Source organism: Fusarium falciforme, chromosome 9 (assembly GCF_026873545.1).
Source record: "Fusarium falciforme chromosome 9, complete sequence".
NCBI lineage: Eukaryota > Fungi > Ascomycota > Sordariomycetes > Hypocreales > Nectriaceae > Fusarium > Fusarium falciforme.
In genome coordinates, this window is record NC_070552.1 from 3,363,841 (window position 1) to 3,379,169 (window position 15,329).

The following is a 15,329-nucleotide window of genomic DNA, read 5'->3' on the forward strand; positions in this document are numbered from 1 at the left end:
GCACTAGGATGTCAGATTCGCCTCTCTTCAGGGCGTCATATAGTGTGCGCGTGTGTTTGCCGGGCAATGCCTAATCGAGCTGCTTCGAATAGCTGCCTATGCTCTCAGGTAGCACTATGTGCTGCCGACGTTGTGCTAGTAGTACTCTCAGTCGGGCCGATCGGGTCTGGTACGGCGGTTTCGTTGCTCTGTATCCGCTGTCTATGGCTTTTCGTGATTACGCCTTTGCTGTTTGCTCCTAGTGTGAAAGACTCGTTTGTGGATAATGCCCAGCCCATTTTAATGGCGTTGCCACTCTTTTCCAGTTGTCTCGCATGTTTATAGATCTCCCGGATGGTGCCTTGCCCTGACTGCTGTCGAGGTTTCGCAATCCCTTGTAGCGCCGATCGGTTTCTTGTTGCAATGATCACCTCTCGATGTCGGAGACCGTCATACATGCACCTGAGGACTACTGCTATCGCTTCTAGCTCGGCTGTATATGCGTTTTGCTCGTCCTTCGGGCTCAGAGTGACTGAGCATTTTGCCAATATGTCACCCGCTCCTCCACTACCGACGTTGCGTACGACGCCGCCTATGCCTACTATTCCGTTTCCCGCAGAGGCGCTCGTTACGATGAGCACTTATCTCATGCTGCTGGTCTCGGTCACGTCGTCGTCTGTGTCTACATCCGCCGCTGCCTCCTTGTCTGAGTCGTACTCCACCACCATGTGCCTATGCCACGGTGGTAGCGCATATGGCTCGATCGTCTCCATTCGTTCTATTGCGCCATCGTGGGCGAGTGCTGGTTTCGTCAACGGCGATAGATACCTCCGTGTATCCCTCACCCTAAGTGTCGCAAGCGCGTGCGTCTTCGGCACTGTTTACATACTGACGTAGAGCTGCGTGCCTGCCTGCGTATGATGTTCGCCAACTGAAGTAATGCTGGCTTCTGTCTCTACTAGTGCTATTAAAATTATCTTAAAGGCTCCTGTGATAGCTTATATACTTATCTTTTATATCTTATTTAAGAATTTTATCTCCTTTATATTATATTAGTAAGACTATATAATAATGGCGTAGTTTATTATCAGGGCTATTATTATTATAAATAGCTATGTTATTATTTAGGAAGTTAATATCTTTAATCTTTCTAGATATATAGTTATTCCGTGTGGCTAATTTGGGCAATATGATGCTCTCTTCTTTGACATAGTCTCATAATAAACAAAGAACACTCTCTTAGTAGTAATTAGAGTCACTCTAAATCTGCTGAGTAGCCTCGCTATCAGTGTCTCATAATCAAAGGTATTAGTTGCAGTAAGAGGTATCGCTTTGGCATTCTTACTTTGACTTAGCACTACAAGTCTCTTTAAACTAGTTAGGTATTGGCATAAACAAATTTGCCTCATCAAAGTCTATCGAGGACAACGCGAGGTTCTGGTCCATATCCCCGTCAAGCAGGTTGAGTGGCCCCCAGTAATGGTTAAGATACACCATGCCATCTGGCCAAGACGCCCCTGGATTAGTGGGTGTCAAGGTTTTGGCCGACGACTTCTGTGTAGCCTTCTCTCTTGCTTGTTGTAATAGCTTTGCCGCTTGTAGAGCGACAACACACTCATCCATGATCATGAGAATCTCGACAGCCATGTCGACTAAGCGAAGTAGCGGCTGGATCTCAGTCTCGACTGCTTCTTGTGCTACGTACACGAGAATGATGCTCGCAGCAAATACAGTATATGTGGTGTTGTAGAACCTGTCATTTTGTCAGTACAAACTCTAAAGTGATAGTCGTCGACTAAATGTACCATGTACGGAAGAAGTCACTGTGTTGATAAGTTTGATAGATGAGTTCAATCGTTTGCTTTGCCGAGTCGAGGCACTTCTGGATCCCATGCTTGGTCTCAGTGATCGAAGCTCGTTCTTGCGCAGTTGATCTCAGGAGAAAAGACCCGAAGAGAAGAATCCTCAGATTATGGTATCCTAAGATCATCTTGTCAGTGACTTTTTACATGTAAGTGGTATCAGATGGGACATACTCAAGTTCAGCACAAGCCTTTGTCTCTTCACCCACTGGACATCTTTGACGCCTCTTAGAGAAGGCACATGAGATGATGAGCCTGTCGGACGAATAGCTTCGGGAAGCTTTTGAGCCCAGCCCTCCAAATCTCTCTCAATCTGACCGGCCAAAGCCACCATCATTGGTACTGTCGTTTCGGGTAAATAAATGCTGAGGCTGATGCTCCTCGTGATCCTCGAGAAGTGTACCATTTGCTCTATTATGGCGCAGCAAGGATGCTCGGATAGCTCTGAACTCATTCCCTCCTCAGTTTGGGTGGTCTTGATAAGCGGAAATCGTCGGTTGTGATACAGGTCGGCTCCCAATGTGTCTGGTCTTCCCATCGCGAAAGACATCTCACTTAGGGGTAAAGAGTTAGAAGTCACTCAAAGAATAAGGGAATACCAACAATGGAACATACGTCTCGAGCGAGTAAAGACCCCTGTAGCTCAGGCGTCAGTATTTAGATAGTATTACACATTGGTTGGGCTATATGGTTAACATACCACCATGTCCTCGACTCAGCTCTCAGCAGGGACGGAGGTTTCTTGCTATTCGGCCCCGACTCACGATTGATGCCCATTGCTAGAGCTGTTCTTATTGCAAGGCCAACATACATGTATGACACTAGAAAAGGTGAGTGAAGTCCCACAGAAGGTGACCGTAGTTGACTGACAATGTGGATGCAGCTCATTCTGGCAGACTTTGGCCTAGAATCGTCAGCCTGGCCCAATTGCTTTTAAAGGCGTGGAGTGACGTACCAGAATGAAATAGCATTGAACCATCTCGAGGTCTGTAACCATTCCAAGTCGGTTGCAACAGCTTTTGGCTCGATCAAAGAACTTGCGGCTCCAAGATAGGTTAGTTATCCCATCGATGAGCTCGTCATCCCGAGTGCCGACTAGAGCGCCTATCGACAAAATACTGTAGTATAAAGCTACAAGGCTTGTAATTCTCGCATTCCCAGCCTCCTCATTAGACCACAAGGATTCGCATCGCTGGAGGAAGGAGGTTTTATCCAGGATGGGGTGAACATAGTGAATGGTAGAGAAGAAGGCGTCAATAAAGGGACGGCATTGCAGGTACCATAATGAGTTGTCAGAGTCCTCGGTACTTCTCCGACTTCTCTGGGTGTCTTGCGATCCACTTGGATCAAAAGCTGGGTTGTGCAAAGTAGAGAGAAGGGCACCCGCGTCGTCGTCGGGGTGATCTTCTTCTGCGCCTCGTTGAACATGAGACAAGAGGGCAACAGAAGACGAACTCCCATAAAACTCAACGTCCCTCGTATGTGTGTTCATGCCAGATACTTCTTGCTCCCTTGTATGCCATGACGAGGTGCTGTTCGGGGTAGGGAAAGCTTCCACGTTGGTGTTGTGCTGAGGATTGGGAAGCGATGCAGAAAGGCTAGATGCTACCCCTTCTGGGCTATTGCCAGGCCCATCGACTGTTGCTTTCTCATAGGTTTCCACGATGCTGGACAAACTTTTGACCTGATCTTCCAATTGGCGTACGTAGCTGTAGACACTCTCAATGAGCCACCAAGACTCAACAGCAACATGGCGAGTTGATAACTACCTTGATGTCATGCGCATACGCGACATATCCTGACCTTTATAGACGCATTCGACATTGCGGCCTTTAACTGGTCAGTCACTGAAATGTTAGATTGGTGAGGGAGTCTTAGCAACTGACTTTGACAATACGAGCAGGGGTAAGATTCATCACACTTGTATTTCTTAGACCGACACAGATCGCATGCACGAGCAGCCCGAGGCCGCCGTGGACGCTGACCCGAAGGTTTGTTGGTCTGCGGAACACGGGAATCGGTTGACTCGTCCATGTGAACGACTTTGGGAGGTTATAGATTGTAAGGGTCTGATCTTTGAGGTGTCGGAAAGCCTCGAATACACGTCAAAGCAAACCATGACGGTTCCCCACAGACTTTGCGCTTTCGGAGTATTGAAAAGCCGAGGTCTGGATGCGGGGTCTCCAGATCTTGAGCAAGCTTGAGGCAAATCTGGGTAAAAAATCATGGGGCAATCTGAACCTTGAACTTCTTTTAGGCTTCTCATTCGTCGTAATGGGCTGTCCCTAAGCTGAATCAGGCTAGAGTAGTCGACTGCGGAAAAGCCGGGCTACGGTCCTGGTCTGATCCATGTAACCTCGGCTGTTCCGATTCTTGCCTCGACTACCCTACATCAATGAACTTCGGACAGGCTTCCTATAAACCGATTGAGGTGCGCCAGGTGACCCAGGTAGCTGAATTAGTACCTGCATCTGATAACTACTTTTCATCAACTTTCAAGCAGCTAATCCTCAACTTGCAGTCATAATGCCGGGCGTAATGGTTGGCCATCCAGATTTGCATTAACTGACATTTTGCAGCATTGACTAACGTGCCAGAAGATAGATCAGCCATCGCATACGCAACTTCGAGTCATTATCGTCGGAGCGGGTCTCGCAGGCCTCGCCGCAGCAGTGTCAATCTCTCTCTCGGGACATCAGGTTACAGTTTTGGAATCGGCCAAGGAACTTTTAGAAGTAAGCCATGAAATTGCCATTGACGCCCAAACCTCGGAATACTGACTGTGAGGATCTACACAGGTCGGAGCGGGTCTACAATGCACTCCCAACTGCACACGTATTCTCCAGAAATGGGACCTTCCTGACCGACTATGGCAGTCTGCTGCTGAGCCAACCTCGCTAGTCGTCCATAGATACTCAGGTAACACTCTTGCCATAGAACCCGACTTTCATAAGCACATCCGGAAGAAGTACGGGGCTCCCTTTATTGATCTACATCGCGTCGACCTTCAGCTTTCTTTCTACGACAAGGCAAAAGAACTGGGCGTTCAGTTCAAGCTCGGAGATAAAGTGGACGATATTGACTTTGATATTCCCGAGGTCAAGACCGAGGCCGGTTTCAAATACAGTGGTGACCTTATCGTTGCAGCAGATGGGCTCTGGTCAAAATGCCGCTCCAAGTTTCTTTCCACTGACGATAAGCCCAAACCGACTGGCGATCTGGCATACCGAGTGGTGCTGGACGTGAATGAGCTCGACGACCCAGAGCTTCGGGAATGGGTCCAACGACCAACAGTGCATTTCTGGATTGGTCCTGGGGCTCACGCTGTGGGTTACTCCATGCGTGGCGGACAGATGTACAACATCGTGCTCCTTGTACCGGATGATCTACCATCGGGCATCAGCCGACAAGCTGGCTCAGTGGAGGAGATGCGACAGTTGTTCAATGACTGGGACCCAATTTTGGGGAGGTTCCTGAGCAAAGTGGACAAGGTCGATAAGTGGAAGTTGATGCACAGTGCGTGTGAACCTTCTATTAATAACTGGCTGTGTGAGCTAATGAACATTCTAGGAGAAGAGCTCGATTCGTGGATCAACGACAACTCCAACTTTGTTTTCGTGTAGGTCACGCCGCCACCTAAAACCTCACAAACAAGAACGAGTATTGACCAACTTATTACAGAGGCGACGCCTGTCATCCAATGCTTCCTTACCTGGCCCAAGGCGCCAACTCAGCCGTTGAGGACGGGGCGGTTTTGGGACTTCTTCTCGGACATATACAATCGAAGAACCAACTTCCAAAAGCCTTGAATATGTACGAAAAGCTACGCAAGTCTCGCGGTGAGGCTATTGTTAGAGAGACATTTAAACAGGTACGTAATAGTTCCAAGTGTAACATTGATCTCTTGTTTCCTAACGTTCCGACAGCGAGAGTCTTTTCATATGCCAGATGGACCCGCTCAAGAGGCTCGAGACAAGACTTTCCTGTCCCAGTTGGGCGCTGAAGAACTCCAAGGCCCATTCCCAAGTAGGTGGACTTGCCCACAGGTGCAGCCGTGGCTCTATGGATATGATGCCTTCGAGGTTGTGGAGGACGCAGTAAAGAACAGTCCTTTCAGCAACTAAGGTGTGAATGATCATGTAGGCATATTGAGTGTAATTATTTCGAAAGTTCATACAATCCATTTTAGTCAGCTACATGCTTGATGTTTGTCAAATCTTTATCGTCAGTGTGAAAGTCAAGTACGAAGCTATGACTTGCTGGTAGCGGAGAATTCTCCGAAGAAGTAATTGTCCTTTTGTGAAAAGTAGCCAAAGCAGTCACAGAATGTTTACCATTAAGTCACAAGTTATTTCAAGGGTACATCAGTATCCTACGAGCATTTTAACAAGGCCATCAGAAATTAAGTTGGTCTAGTATAGGAAGCAAGTCGAGGTCCCACTAATGTATCAAAGTCTCAAGAAAGTCAAAGCCTTGCTGTTGAAGCTGCCAGGTAACAGAACCGACTTCCATCTTAGCAGCAAAGGTATGCTCTTCCCCAGGGACCTCTACCATCTCGCACTTGATGTTTTGTTCTTTCAAATCTTTAAAAAGTTTTCTGCTAAGATGAATCGGAACCTTTGTGTCCTCCATACCGTGCACAATGAACGTGGGAGGAAAGGAAGGGCCGATGTTCAATGCGGGATCAACCTTGCGCCAGTCTTTGGAAGGAAAGATTACATCCAATACTCTGCCATTCGCCAGCTGTGTCAACGCATATGCTTGACGAGGGTCACTGAAGTCAGGTGGTCCCGTGGCCTGACCCTCAAGGGAGACACCTCCAGTGATTGGTACTGGGTCCTCGTCAAATACTTTGTTCATGAAGGAGTCTGCCAGTCCCGGAGGTAGCGTCATGTTTGGTAACTTCGTGGTCCAGAAAGCATCGTCAAAATTGCAAGGACCATACATGTCGTACACTCCAGCAACGGGACGAGGAACTCCGAATCCCTGTGGACGAGTAAGTCATCATTCTTTTCATCCATAGCGATATTTGGGCCAAAGTGGAGTAACCTACCAGGCAAAGTGAAAGGTGTCCGCCTGACGATGTGCCAAATGCAAAGACATGGTCAAGATCTGGCACAAGGCTCGAACTAGGCAGGTCGCGGATAGCTGTTGCAAGACCTCCTTGGTGGATCCAGGCCAAAAGGTCTCGACAGTCTTGAATTGGACCCTCCAAAAGATTAACTTGAGGGCAAAGTCGATGATTTGGGCCTAAGACAATCCATCCTCTGCTGAGACAATCCGAGACCTGATCCCTGTTGATCATCTTGGAGGAGCCTAGCATAAAAGCTCCGCCATGAATATTAATTACTTAAAAGCTGTCAGCCTTACACGGGTTCAGGCACTACCATGATGATAACAAGAATCGACATACCAACCGGACATTTCGAGGAAGAAACAACATGCTCAAATGGTAGGTAGACGTCAACATCTATCTCTTGTGCTTCAGCATGCTTGTAGACAGCCCGAAAGGAAGTAGGATTGCCCATCGTCAATGATCATGCAACAATCAAAAAGATACTTAGTAAAGTCTTGAGTAGCACTCCGGCGTCGCTCGATGCCGCGTGTACAGTGGCCTCTACCATTTCAAGCAGATGCACGTACGTTCCCTTGCGTCAATGGTCCGGAGATGCCGCAGTGGGAAGTGGGGATTGGCATTTGAGCTGCGGCATTTCCGACGCAGAATGCCGAGCTATCTTGCCGGACCCAGAGTTTGTCGCTGACTGGGGGATAAGAGGTAGGAAACCCGGGGAGAATGCGGGGTTTTGGGGAAACTCCGGAGCTGCTATGAGAAAGTTGAAAGTGATAGAAGAGGCGGAGAACCCAGACCGGAAATCTAGGCTTGTCTCTTCATTCAACGCACCCAACTACCAATTACCAACTGCTTACTCATTCCTCTGTTCTGAACCTCAACACTGTCTGCCTAGTCAATTTCCATTTCCAAATCGACCATGAGCGTTCCTCTGCATTCATCTCCTCCCAATGAGAGGACAAGTTACGTGATTGATCAGCTCGAAGGAGAGCGCATCAGCATTCCCGGCAGCAAGGGCGTATTCAGAATCTTAGCCTCATCCAAGCAAACCAATGGCGGCATGGCTGTTTTCACCAGTGGGGCAGTCTTGGCCGACGCTCCAGGATTTCATTGGCACGAGGAAGCTCACGATGTCTTTCTTGTCACAAAGGGCTTCTTGAAGTTATGGTCTGGTGACAAGTGCCGAATTATGGGTCCTGGTGACTTTGCCTACATTCCTCCCGTGAGTTCACGCTTTCATCCTCTGTCACAAAGCCCAGAGCCCAAATTAACTAACAAGACATGATAGAATGTGATTCATAACCCTCTCTTGCTTGGGCCTCATACCGAGACTGTGGGCTTGGTGGCCCCTGGAGACTGGGTTGACTTCTTCAGATATGTTGGAGAGATATACAACGGCCTCATCGTTCCTGAGAATGACGATCGCGACATCAAGTCTATGTTGATACAAAAGATGATGGCGGCTAAGGACCGGTTTGACGTTCACTTCAAGCGTGACTACCAGCCGCCAGAGGTCGGAGACTGGCTGGATTCTGAGAGTCAGCTTGCTGGGCCTGGAGAAGCATACTTCCTGCGCGCGAATACGGGACCACGATGGTTGCTCGGTGGCGTCATGTCGCGGCCCTTTATCCTCTCATCGCAGTCTAGCGGCAAGTTCTCAATCTCCAGCATTGAGTCATCGAGTGTGTACGGAAAATCACCTCTAAGTCGGTGGTTGACATTCGCGTCCATTGATCACTGTTTCATCGTTCAAGAAGGCTTGCTCAAGGTCAAGATCAAGTCAGGAAACAGCAGTTCATGGAATGAAGTCCGGGAGGGCCAGACCGTCGTTATCGCTGCTGGTGAAACCTTCACTCTAGAGTTTGGCAGTCGATACGTTAGAGTCTGGTCTTTTGCAAATGGACGGGGAATTGAGGAAGTGGTACAGAACGCTGGATCGCCAGCTACCGGGGTTGTGTTACCTGAAGCTGCTACAGAGTGGCAAGAGTCCAAGCTTTTGGAGGTTTGCAAAGAACTCAACGTCGAGTTTGCAGAGTTGTAAAAAATTGTGATTTTCGGTACTACATTATATGAATAGCATCTGTTTTAAAAAATCCAGCACTCAGCACTTGTATCAAGCTTCCATCGTCGAGATCCGCAAGTTATACGTTCAGATGCAAATTGTTCGCATATTGGAATGTAAATTGTCAGTTATGGCGGGATTTTCTTCTGCTACCATGTTTAATAATCCGTGGCGCTATCGCTGTCTTTCATGTTGGGGTTTTCTGGTTAACTATTTCAACGACTTATCTAAGTTTGGAGCTCTACCTGACCACGCATCATTTTAGGAAGCCCTCCAGCCTGAGTACCAGCTAGACGCACACAATGTCGATTTAGGCTTTCGTATTTGAAAAAGGCACAACATCAAATGATAATTGCTTAAGTTTCTGGTTATCGACGTCTATCCTAAACTAAATTACAAATGTCGCACGTTGGCTTCCTACTTCTACCGTGTATTCTCCTTTGTCCAAAGTCCAAGCACGCAAACTGTCGCTCCAGTGGCTCGAGAACGTGTCGATGTCCAAGTCGATAGAAACTTCCCTTGCTTCACCAGCCGAAAGATTAACCTTAGTGAACTCCTTCAGCTCCCGGGATGGTCTCCAGTCGGAAACATTGTCCGGCGGAGAGATGTATACCTGTACCACTTCCTTGCCCGGAACACTACCAGTATTTGTCACTCGAACGCTGACCTTCAAGACGGTAGGGCTTGACGATTCGTCTAAGCTGACACGTAGGCCCTCGTAAGAGAAAGAGGTGTAAGACAATCCATGACCAAAGGGGAACTGAACCCGGGCAGTCGAGACTGGAGCTCGATATCCCACAGCCAATCCTTCAGCGTATTTTATGACGAAATTACCGTCATTATTATCTCTTGCAGGGAAGTTTCCAAAGCTAGGCCAGTCCTGAAGCGTTTTGAACCAAGTTGTAGTCAGCCGACCGCTGGGGTTGACCTTTCCAGTGAGGATATCCACCATAGCCTGGGGTCCTTCTTGGCCTGGAAAGTGCATGTTGACAATAGCATCAACATCGTCGACGAAACTGCTGATGTCGATTGGGGTTCCGCAATGTAGAAGAACGGCTGTCTTTGAAACGGCTGCAAGTGCCTTGATCATTGCTACCTGGTTGACCGGTAGAGTGATCTCTTCCAGATCGAACCCCTCAGACTCGTATTGTTCGCTACGACCAGCAAAGATGATCGTAATATCGGACATCTTTGCGATTTCAACTGCTTGAGATATGGCTTGCTCCTCAGAATACTGCTCTTCAAAAGCGAGCGTAAGACCGTATGGAGTGGGTTCTCCAACTACAGGCTGTCTCGATTGCATACTGATGCGAATGTTATAAGACTTTCCTGCTTCCATTGGGAGCTCAACACGTGACTCGAGTTTGCGAAGATTGAACAAGAATTGTTCCGTAGTGATGTCGGGCGCATCACCTTTGAACACTTCTATACCGTCAACTCGGACAGAGAAAGATCCCGAGTGTCGAAGGGCAAGGGTGTGGGTTCCAGTGGTTTTCGGTACAAGGTTGGTGGACATCTCAATGTGAGAGCCGGGGAGTTCCAATCCTGGCTTGCGTTGAGCCATCAGGTTGATCGTAGCTTCTTCTAATATTTCAGTGAGAAAAGGCTTATCACCGCCAGCGTTGAAGTACAATATCTCGACGCCCTTCTGACCCTGATCTGTTGTGATGATCTCTGGGGGGGCAACAGGAATAATGCGACGAAGGCGAACGCCGGCGGCGTATGAGACACAATCCGGGTTTGGTAGTGTTTCTCGTAGAAGGTCAAGCGGAACTTGGCGATACTGAGGGTTGCAGGATGCGCTTCCGCCGCCAGTGAAGACAGCGTTTTTGGCGTATTCTCCAACGACTGCAACTCGCAAGTCATTAGATCCCTGTATGGGGAGGGTTTCTTTCGTGTTCTTGAGCAGGATGATGCCTTCCTGAGCAAGCTGTCGGGCAATTTCGTTGGTCTGTACAAAGATTTCCGATTTCTCTGGCCCCTCGCTTTGCGCATTTCGCGTACGGCGGCGCAAGTCAAGGAGCCTTGACACACTGGCATCAATCTGATCTTGCCTGATCTCACCATTGTTCACAGCTTTGACCAGCTTCTCGCCTCTGAAAACCGGAACAGGCATCTCAACATCCACACCAGCTTTCATAGAAGCAACGGTAGAGCGAGTGCCGAACCAGTCGGACATGACGATACCCTTGTAACCCCATTCTTTTCGGAGAATGTCCTCAACGATGGCTTCGCTGTCACAGCAAAACTTTCCATCGACCTTGTTGTACCTTGATAGTTCATCAGTAACAAGACACTCGGCAAGTTATGCATCACTTACGCTGTCATCACCCCTGCAGGGTTTGATCTCTTCAAGAGAAACGACCAAGCAGCGAGGTAAATCTCCCGCAAGGTACGTCCATAAGGAGACTCGTCGACATTATAGTATCGTCTCTGAGTCTCTGAGTCATTGCATACAAAATGCTTTGCGCAGGCACCAAATCCTTGACTTTGAATGCCATTCACGATGGCAGCACCCATGTAGCCAGAGAGGAGTGGATCCTCGCTGAAACATTCAAAGTTACGCCCAGCTCGAGGGTCTCTATGCATATTGATTGTAGGGCCGAGGATCAACTGTGCATGCTTGGTCTTGGCCTGGCGAGTTAGCTCTCGGCCCATTCTTTCCAGAAGCTCAGTGTTCCATGTTGAAGCTATGCAAGCCGTGTTGGGGAAACAAGCTGTGGTTAGAGTACCATCAAACTCACTAGGCCGTATTCCACTGATAGAATCGGCCGTCTAGTCAGATGGTCAGCGGATGTCAACATACTATCTCGGAAAGCGTATGCCGCGTACCTTGAGGGGTGTAATCTTCTTTTCGGGAATGCCAGAAATCGAGACAAAGTCACTAGGGGTGCCGGACAGTAGTCGGACCTTCTCCTCCAGAGTTAGACTCTTCAGGATCTCCTGTGTATCCATGCCTTCCGAGTATAGTGTCATTGTTGTACTTGCATATAGTTTGCTGCTGGCTTGAGTGACTGGAGTGCAGTTGCTACAAGCGCATATATATGCTAGGCGCACCTGATAGGTGGTTGTTGTGCCGCAGTCAAAAGCCGATGTGGGCAGAATCCCGGAAATTCCAAGCCAAGTCAGTGAGGAGATGAAACCCCCCACCTTGCGTCTCGGCTTTTCCGATAGTCACCATGGGCGTGAGTTCCCATTCCCTGGATCAGCGCGAGCATGCCACATGACACACGAGAGAGCGAAACAAGAAATCCTGCGCAACTGTGGGAAAATCCATAGCTTTAAAGATGGTCATTTCGCTAAGACGATTAGTGGCATTGTTAGTTCATCGTCGCGGTGCAGTGGCCTGGAAAGCATCCATTGATAGCTACTTCAATGAAGTTTATTGGCCAAGACAAAATTACTTACTCTCCTTCAACAGCTCAAGATATACTTCTGTTCCGTCGCCTTCAATGAAACCACCCGTCGCAAGTGACCAACCCTTTGGTGCCTTGAGCACGACCGTACTACCCTTAGGTGCCAGCAGCTTGATCGTGCCAGCGCTCTTCTGTTCCTCTACGTACAGTCCAACTTTGAGATGCCCTTGAGGAGTATCAAGTGAGTATTCCACCGTGTCCAGGCCTGCAAAAACAGGCTCTACGCCAATCTTTTTCCAGCCTGCTTCAAGGGGATAAACTCCCGCAAGATACCTGGGTAATAGAAAGACTGGCCACGTAGACCATCCGTGAGCCAGTGACACATCGTGATTGAAAGGTGTACCATTTGTTTTCATAGCTTCCCAGTGAGCCCCAGAGTAATTAGGGCTGTCTTGATCCGCCATTGCACCCCAAACGCTGAGCAGCAGATCCCTCGCCTGCATACCCTCGTTTTTAGCAAACAGGGCTTCGAGAGCAAATCCAGACGCATATGGACTGGTCAACCCGAACTTGTCCCACCTATCGAGGCCTCGGAATGCTGGTGGTAGACACTCACTAGGTGGAAATATGCCTTCCACTGTATGGAGATGCTCTGGAGAAATGCCCAGAGTGACTGCGTAGGCATTCACGTCTTGGAACACTCCATCGGCGGGCAAAGAGAGGCCTGGACGCATTGTGCCTCGTTCTCCATTCCAAAGAACACTAATCAAGGCCTCTTTCAAGCGTTTGGCTTGAGTCAGGTACTGGGCTTCTGTTTCCTTATCTTTCGACATGAATGCCATGGCGTTGAGTGCGTCAAAGTAGGCGAGGTTCAAGCCTGCGGAAACGCCGAAGACAGGCCCGCCCATAGGGAACCATGTCACTACTCTTGATAAGTACAATGAGCAACTAGAAAGGACTGATCAGGGATAACTTACTTGAAAGATATGGTGGAGCTTCAACTAGCCCATCGTGGTTCAGGAATCTCCTCGTGAAGTTCATCTGACGTTCAAGTTGGTGAAATAATCTTTCGACAAGAGCTTGATCACCCGAACTCAGCCAGTAATCCTTGATTGACACGATCAGTAGCAGGGCATATGTCAAGGAGTATTGTCCGTAGTATGGTGGCTCGTCCTGGCCGGTATGCTCTGGGGCCTGTATCGGGCAGAGGTTACCCAGATAGCCATCCTTATTCTGGTGACTGAGTAGCAATTGAATCGTGCCTTTCCAAGCATCAGCATCAGCGGTGGAGTATGCAATGGAGCGACCAGTAACAAAGACATCGCCACCAAAGCAAGCCCTGTCTCGCTTTGCGCCGTCTATGGTGCATGGGAGCTTGTTTGTCCCCACTTGAAAGTCGGCCAATGTACGATCAGCGTCTCTTTGCAATAAAGAATTCTCATACAGAATTTGGCCGTCATGGTCTCTCACTGATAGGTCGCGGTACAGTGCAACCCAGCCAGGTGGACCGCCAAACGCAACTGAGCCGGTATTGACGAGATTGTTGCCTAGCATCGCCTTGACCTCAATCTCTGCAACGTTGGCCACTTCTTGACCTTGAATCTTGACGGTTAGACGGTCTTCAACGGCAAGCGTCTCAATGGTCAACCATCCAGACAGGTCTAGGCTTTCCGGCAACTGCCATAATCCTCGCTCGAATGAAGGCAGAATGGAGGATTGGTTTGACAATCCCTCAACGGCCGTCAGTTTCCTGCTTCGTACGTCTAAACAGAAGATAAGGCCATTTGTTATCATTCGAACTGCCCAGCTGGCGCCAGACTTCTCGATTTTTGTTTGGAACGCCACCTTCTTATTGGACCACCTCGTTCCTTGCCTGCAAGGCGCCCAGTGGCCACCAAAGACACGAGTTCCCTGATCAAGAACGTCCCAGGCTGGAACAGTCTCTTCGCGATCGACGGTGCACATATCAACCGTACGCACACCATCTCTCCAGATGCGGTTAATCGTCTCATCGGAGCAATGAAACCTGGCCTTGATCGTAGCTTCCGGGCGTACTGCCTGAAAGCCGATCTGGGAGAACACCAGGGCTGTGTCTGGTTCCATTAAGGTGATCTTTTGATACCTTTGAGATGCTTGAGTAAATCGAGACTTGGCAATTTGAGCATCAGCACCAGTATTGGCATGATGCAGGCAGACCCTGTAGCTATCCATCGCATTGGAGAATAGGAAAAACGGGCCATCGCCTATTGGACCAGGGTTAACACTGGTATCTTTTGGGGGTCAGGTGAGGCGAACGACAAGATTAAACATACCTTTTTCGTGTTCAATACCATCGATAGTCTCGCTGTAAGTGACTTGAAATGAGACTTGGCGCTGACCCTGGGGCGCTGATGCGGAAGTGATGGCGAAGATTGGGAAGCCACCTTCGCATCGGCCATAGTCTAAAACGACCTCGGCTTTGGTGACAGGTTCTGCATTGATCAAGCTTAGAAAGGAAAGCTCATCCCCAACTTGGACCTTCCCCAAAGTTCGCAAGACTCGCATTGGGCAGGCTATCTTGGGGTTACTGGGTGGCATTGACGAGTTCTGCATATTGGAGTTACAGCCGAAAGTTGTGATGACATTGTGATTGCCCGACCGCATGATTGACCACTTGAGTGATCATTTTTAAGAGAAGCTAAGTTAGCATATAATCTGGCAAAGTCTCGGTCTGTAATGCGTCGATCGTCCCAATATTATCCCGATGACCGACCGCGGTCGGGATATCCAAGCAGCACCGGGATATCCGACTTCTCCTCATTTTGCGGGGACCCCGCAAAAGATGAGTCTGGACTTCTCGGGTAGGGTATCATTATCCACCAAGAGAGTAGTCGAAAAAAAGCGAAAAGCACAAAAGGGCTGTTTACTACTCCTGTCGAAGTTGATAAAGGGGACACTTGCAGCATTCATTTGTTTCCGCATCTCAACATCCACCAACTTTGCAGTGGACCATATTCAAC

The 15,329-nt window shown here is 48.8% G+C and overlaps 5 protein-coding genes and 1 pseudogene across 6 annotated transcripts, besides 1 other annotated feature; 2 read left to right on the forward strand and 4 right to left on the reverse strand.

Annotated features, from left to right (window-relative positions):
- Positions 1–1,353: 1,353 nt before the first annotated feature.
- On the reverse strand, positions 1,354–3,675 carry NCS54_01194400 (annotated as a pseudogene). The gene is made up of 8 exons: positions 3,611–3,675; positions 2,797–3,550; positions 2,712–2,745; positions 2,542–2,662; positions 2,457–2,477; positions 2,016–2,395; positions 1,785–1,959; positions 1,354–1,732 (listed from the first exon to the last, which is right to left on the reverse strand).
- Positions 1,354–3,675: a sequence feature.
- A 692-nt stretch (positions 3,676–4,367) lies between these two features.
- On the forward strand, positions 4,368–5,965 carry NCS54_01194500 (FAD-binding-3 domain-containing protein; the record flags this gene model as incomplete). The annotated part of the gene is made up of 6 exons (XM_053157199.1): positions 4,368–4,382; positions 4,439–4,576; positions 4,640–5,357; positions 5,412–5,460; positions 5,523–5,712; positions 5,768–5,965. 6 exons carry the CDS (start codon positions 4,368–4,370, stop codon positions 5,963–5,965), a joined length of 1,308 nt encoding a protein of 435 aa, XP_053013174.1.
- A 316-nt stretch (positions 5,966–6,281) lies between these two features.
- NCS54_01194600 (Peptidase-S9 domain-containing protein) lies at positions 6,282–7,146 on the reverse strand (the record flags this gene model as incomplete). Its single annotated transcript, XM_053157200.1, has 2 exons — positions 6,282–6,827; positions 6,895–7,146. 2 exons carry the CDS (start codon positions 7,144–7,146, stop codon positions 6,282–6,284), a joined length of 798 nt encoding a protein of 265 aa, XP_053013175.1.
- A 685-nt stretch (positions 7,147–7,831) lies between these two features.
- Positions 7,832–8,953, forward strand: NCS54_01194700 (Quercetin 2,3-dioxygenase; the record flags this gene model as incomplete). Its single annotated transcript, XM_053157201.1, has 2 exons — positions 7,832–8,134; positions 8,201–8,953. 2 exons carry the CDS (start codon positions 7,832–7,834, stop codon positions 8,951–8,953), a joined length of 1,056 nt encoding a protein of 351 aa, XP_053013176.1.
- A 409-nt stretch (positions 8,954–9,362) lies between these two features.
- On the reverse strand, positions 9,363–11,950 carry NCS54_01194800 (Beta-glucosidase; the record flags this gene model as incomplete). The annotated part of the gene is made up of 3 exons (XM_053157202.1): positions 9,363–11,244; positions 11,295–11,749; positions 11,807–11,950. 3 exons carry the CDS (start codon positions 11,948–11,950, stop codon positions 9,363–9,365), a joined length of 2,481 nt encoding a protein of 826 aa, XP_053013177.1.
- Positions 11,951–12,374: 424 nt separating this feature from the next.
- Positions 12,375–14,973, reverse strand: NCS54_01194900 (Hypothetical protein; the record flags this gene model as incomplete). Its single annotated transcript, XM_053157203.1, has 3 exons — positions 12,375–13,252; positions 13,308–14,573; positions 14,643–14,973. The coding sequence occupies 3 exons, from the start codon at positions 14,971–14,973 to the stop codon at positions 12,375–12,377; spliced, it is 2,475 nt and encodes an 824-aa protein (XP_053013178.1).
- Positions 14,974–15,329: the final 356 nt, after the last annotated feature.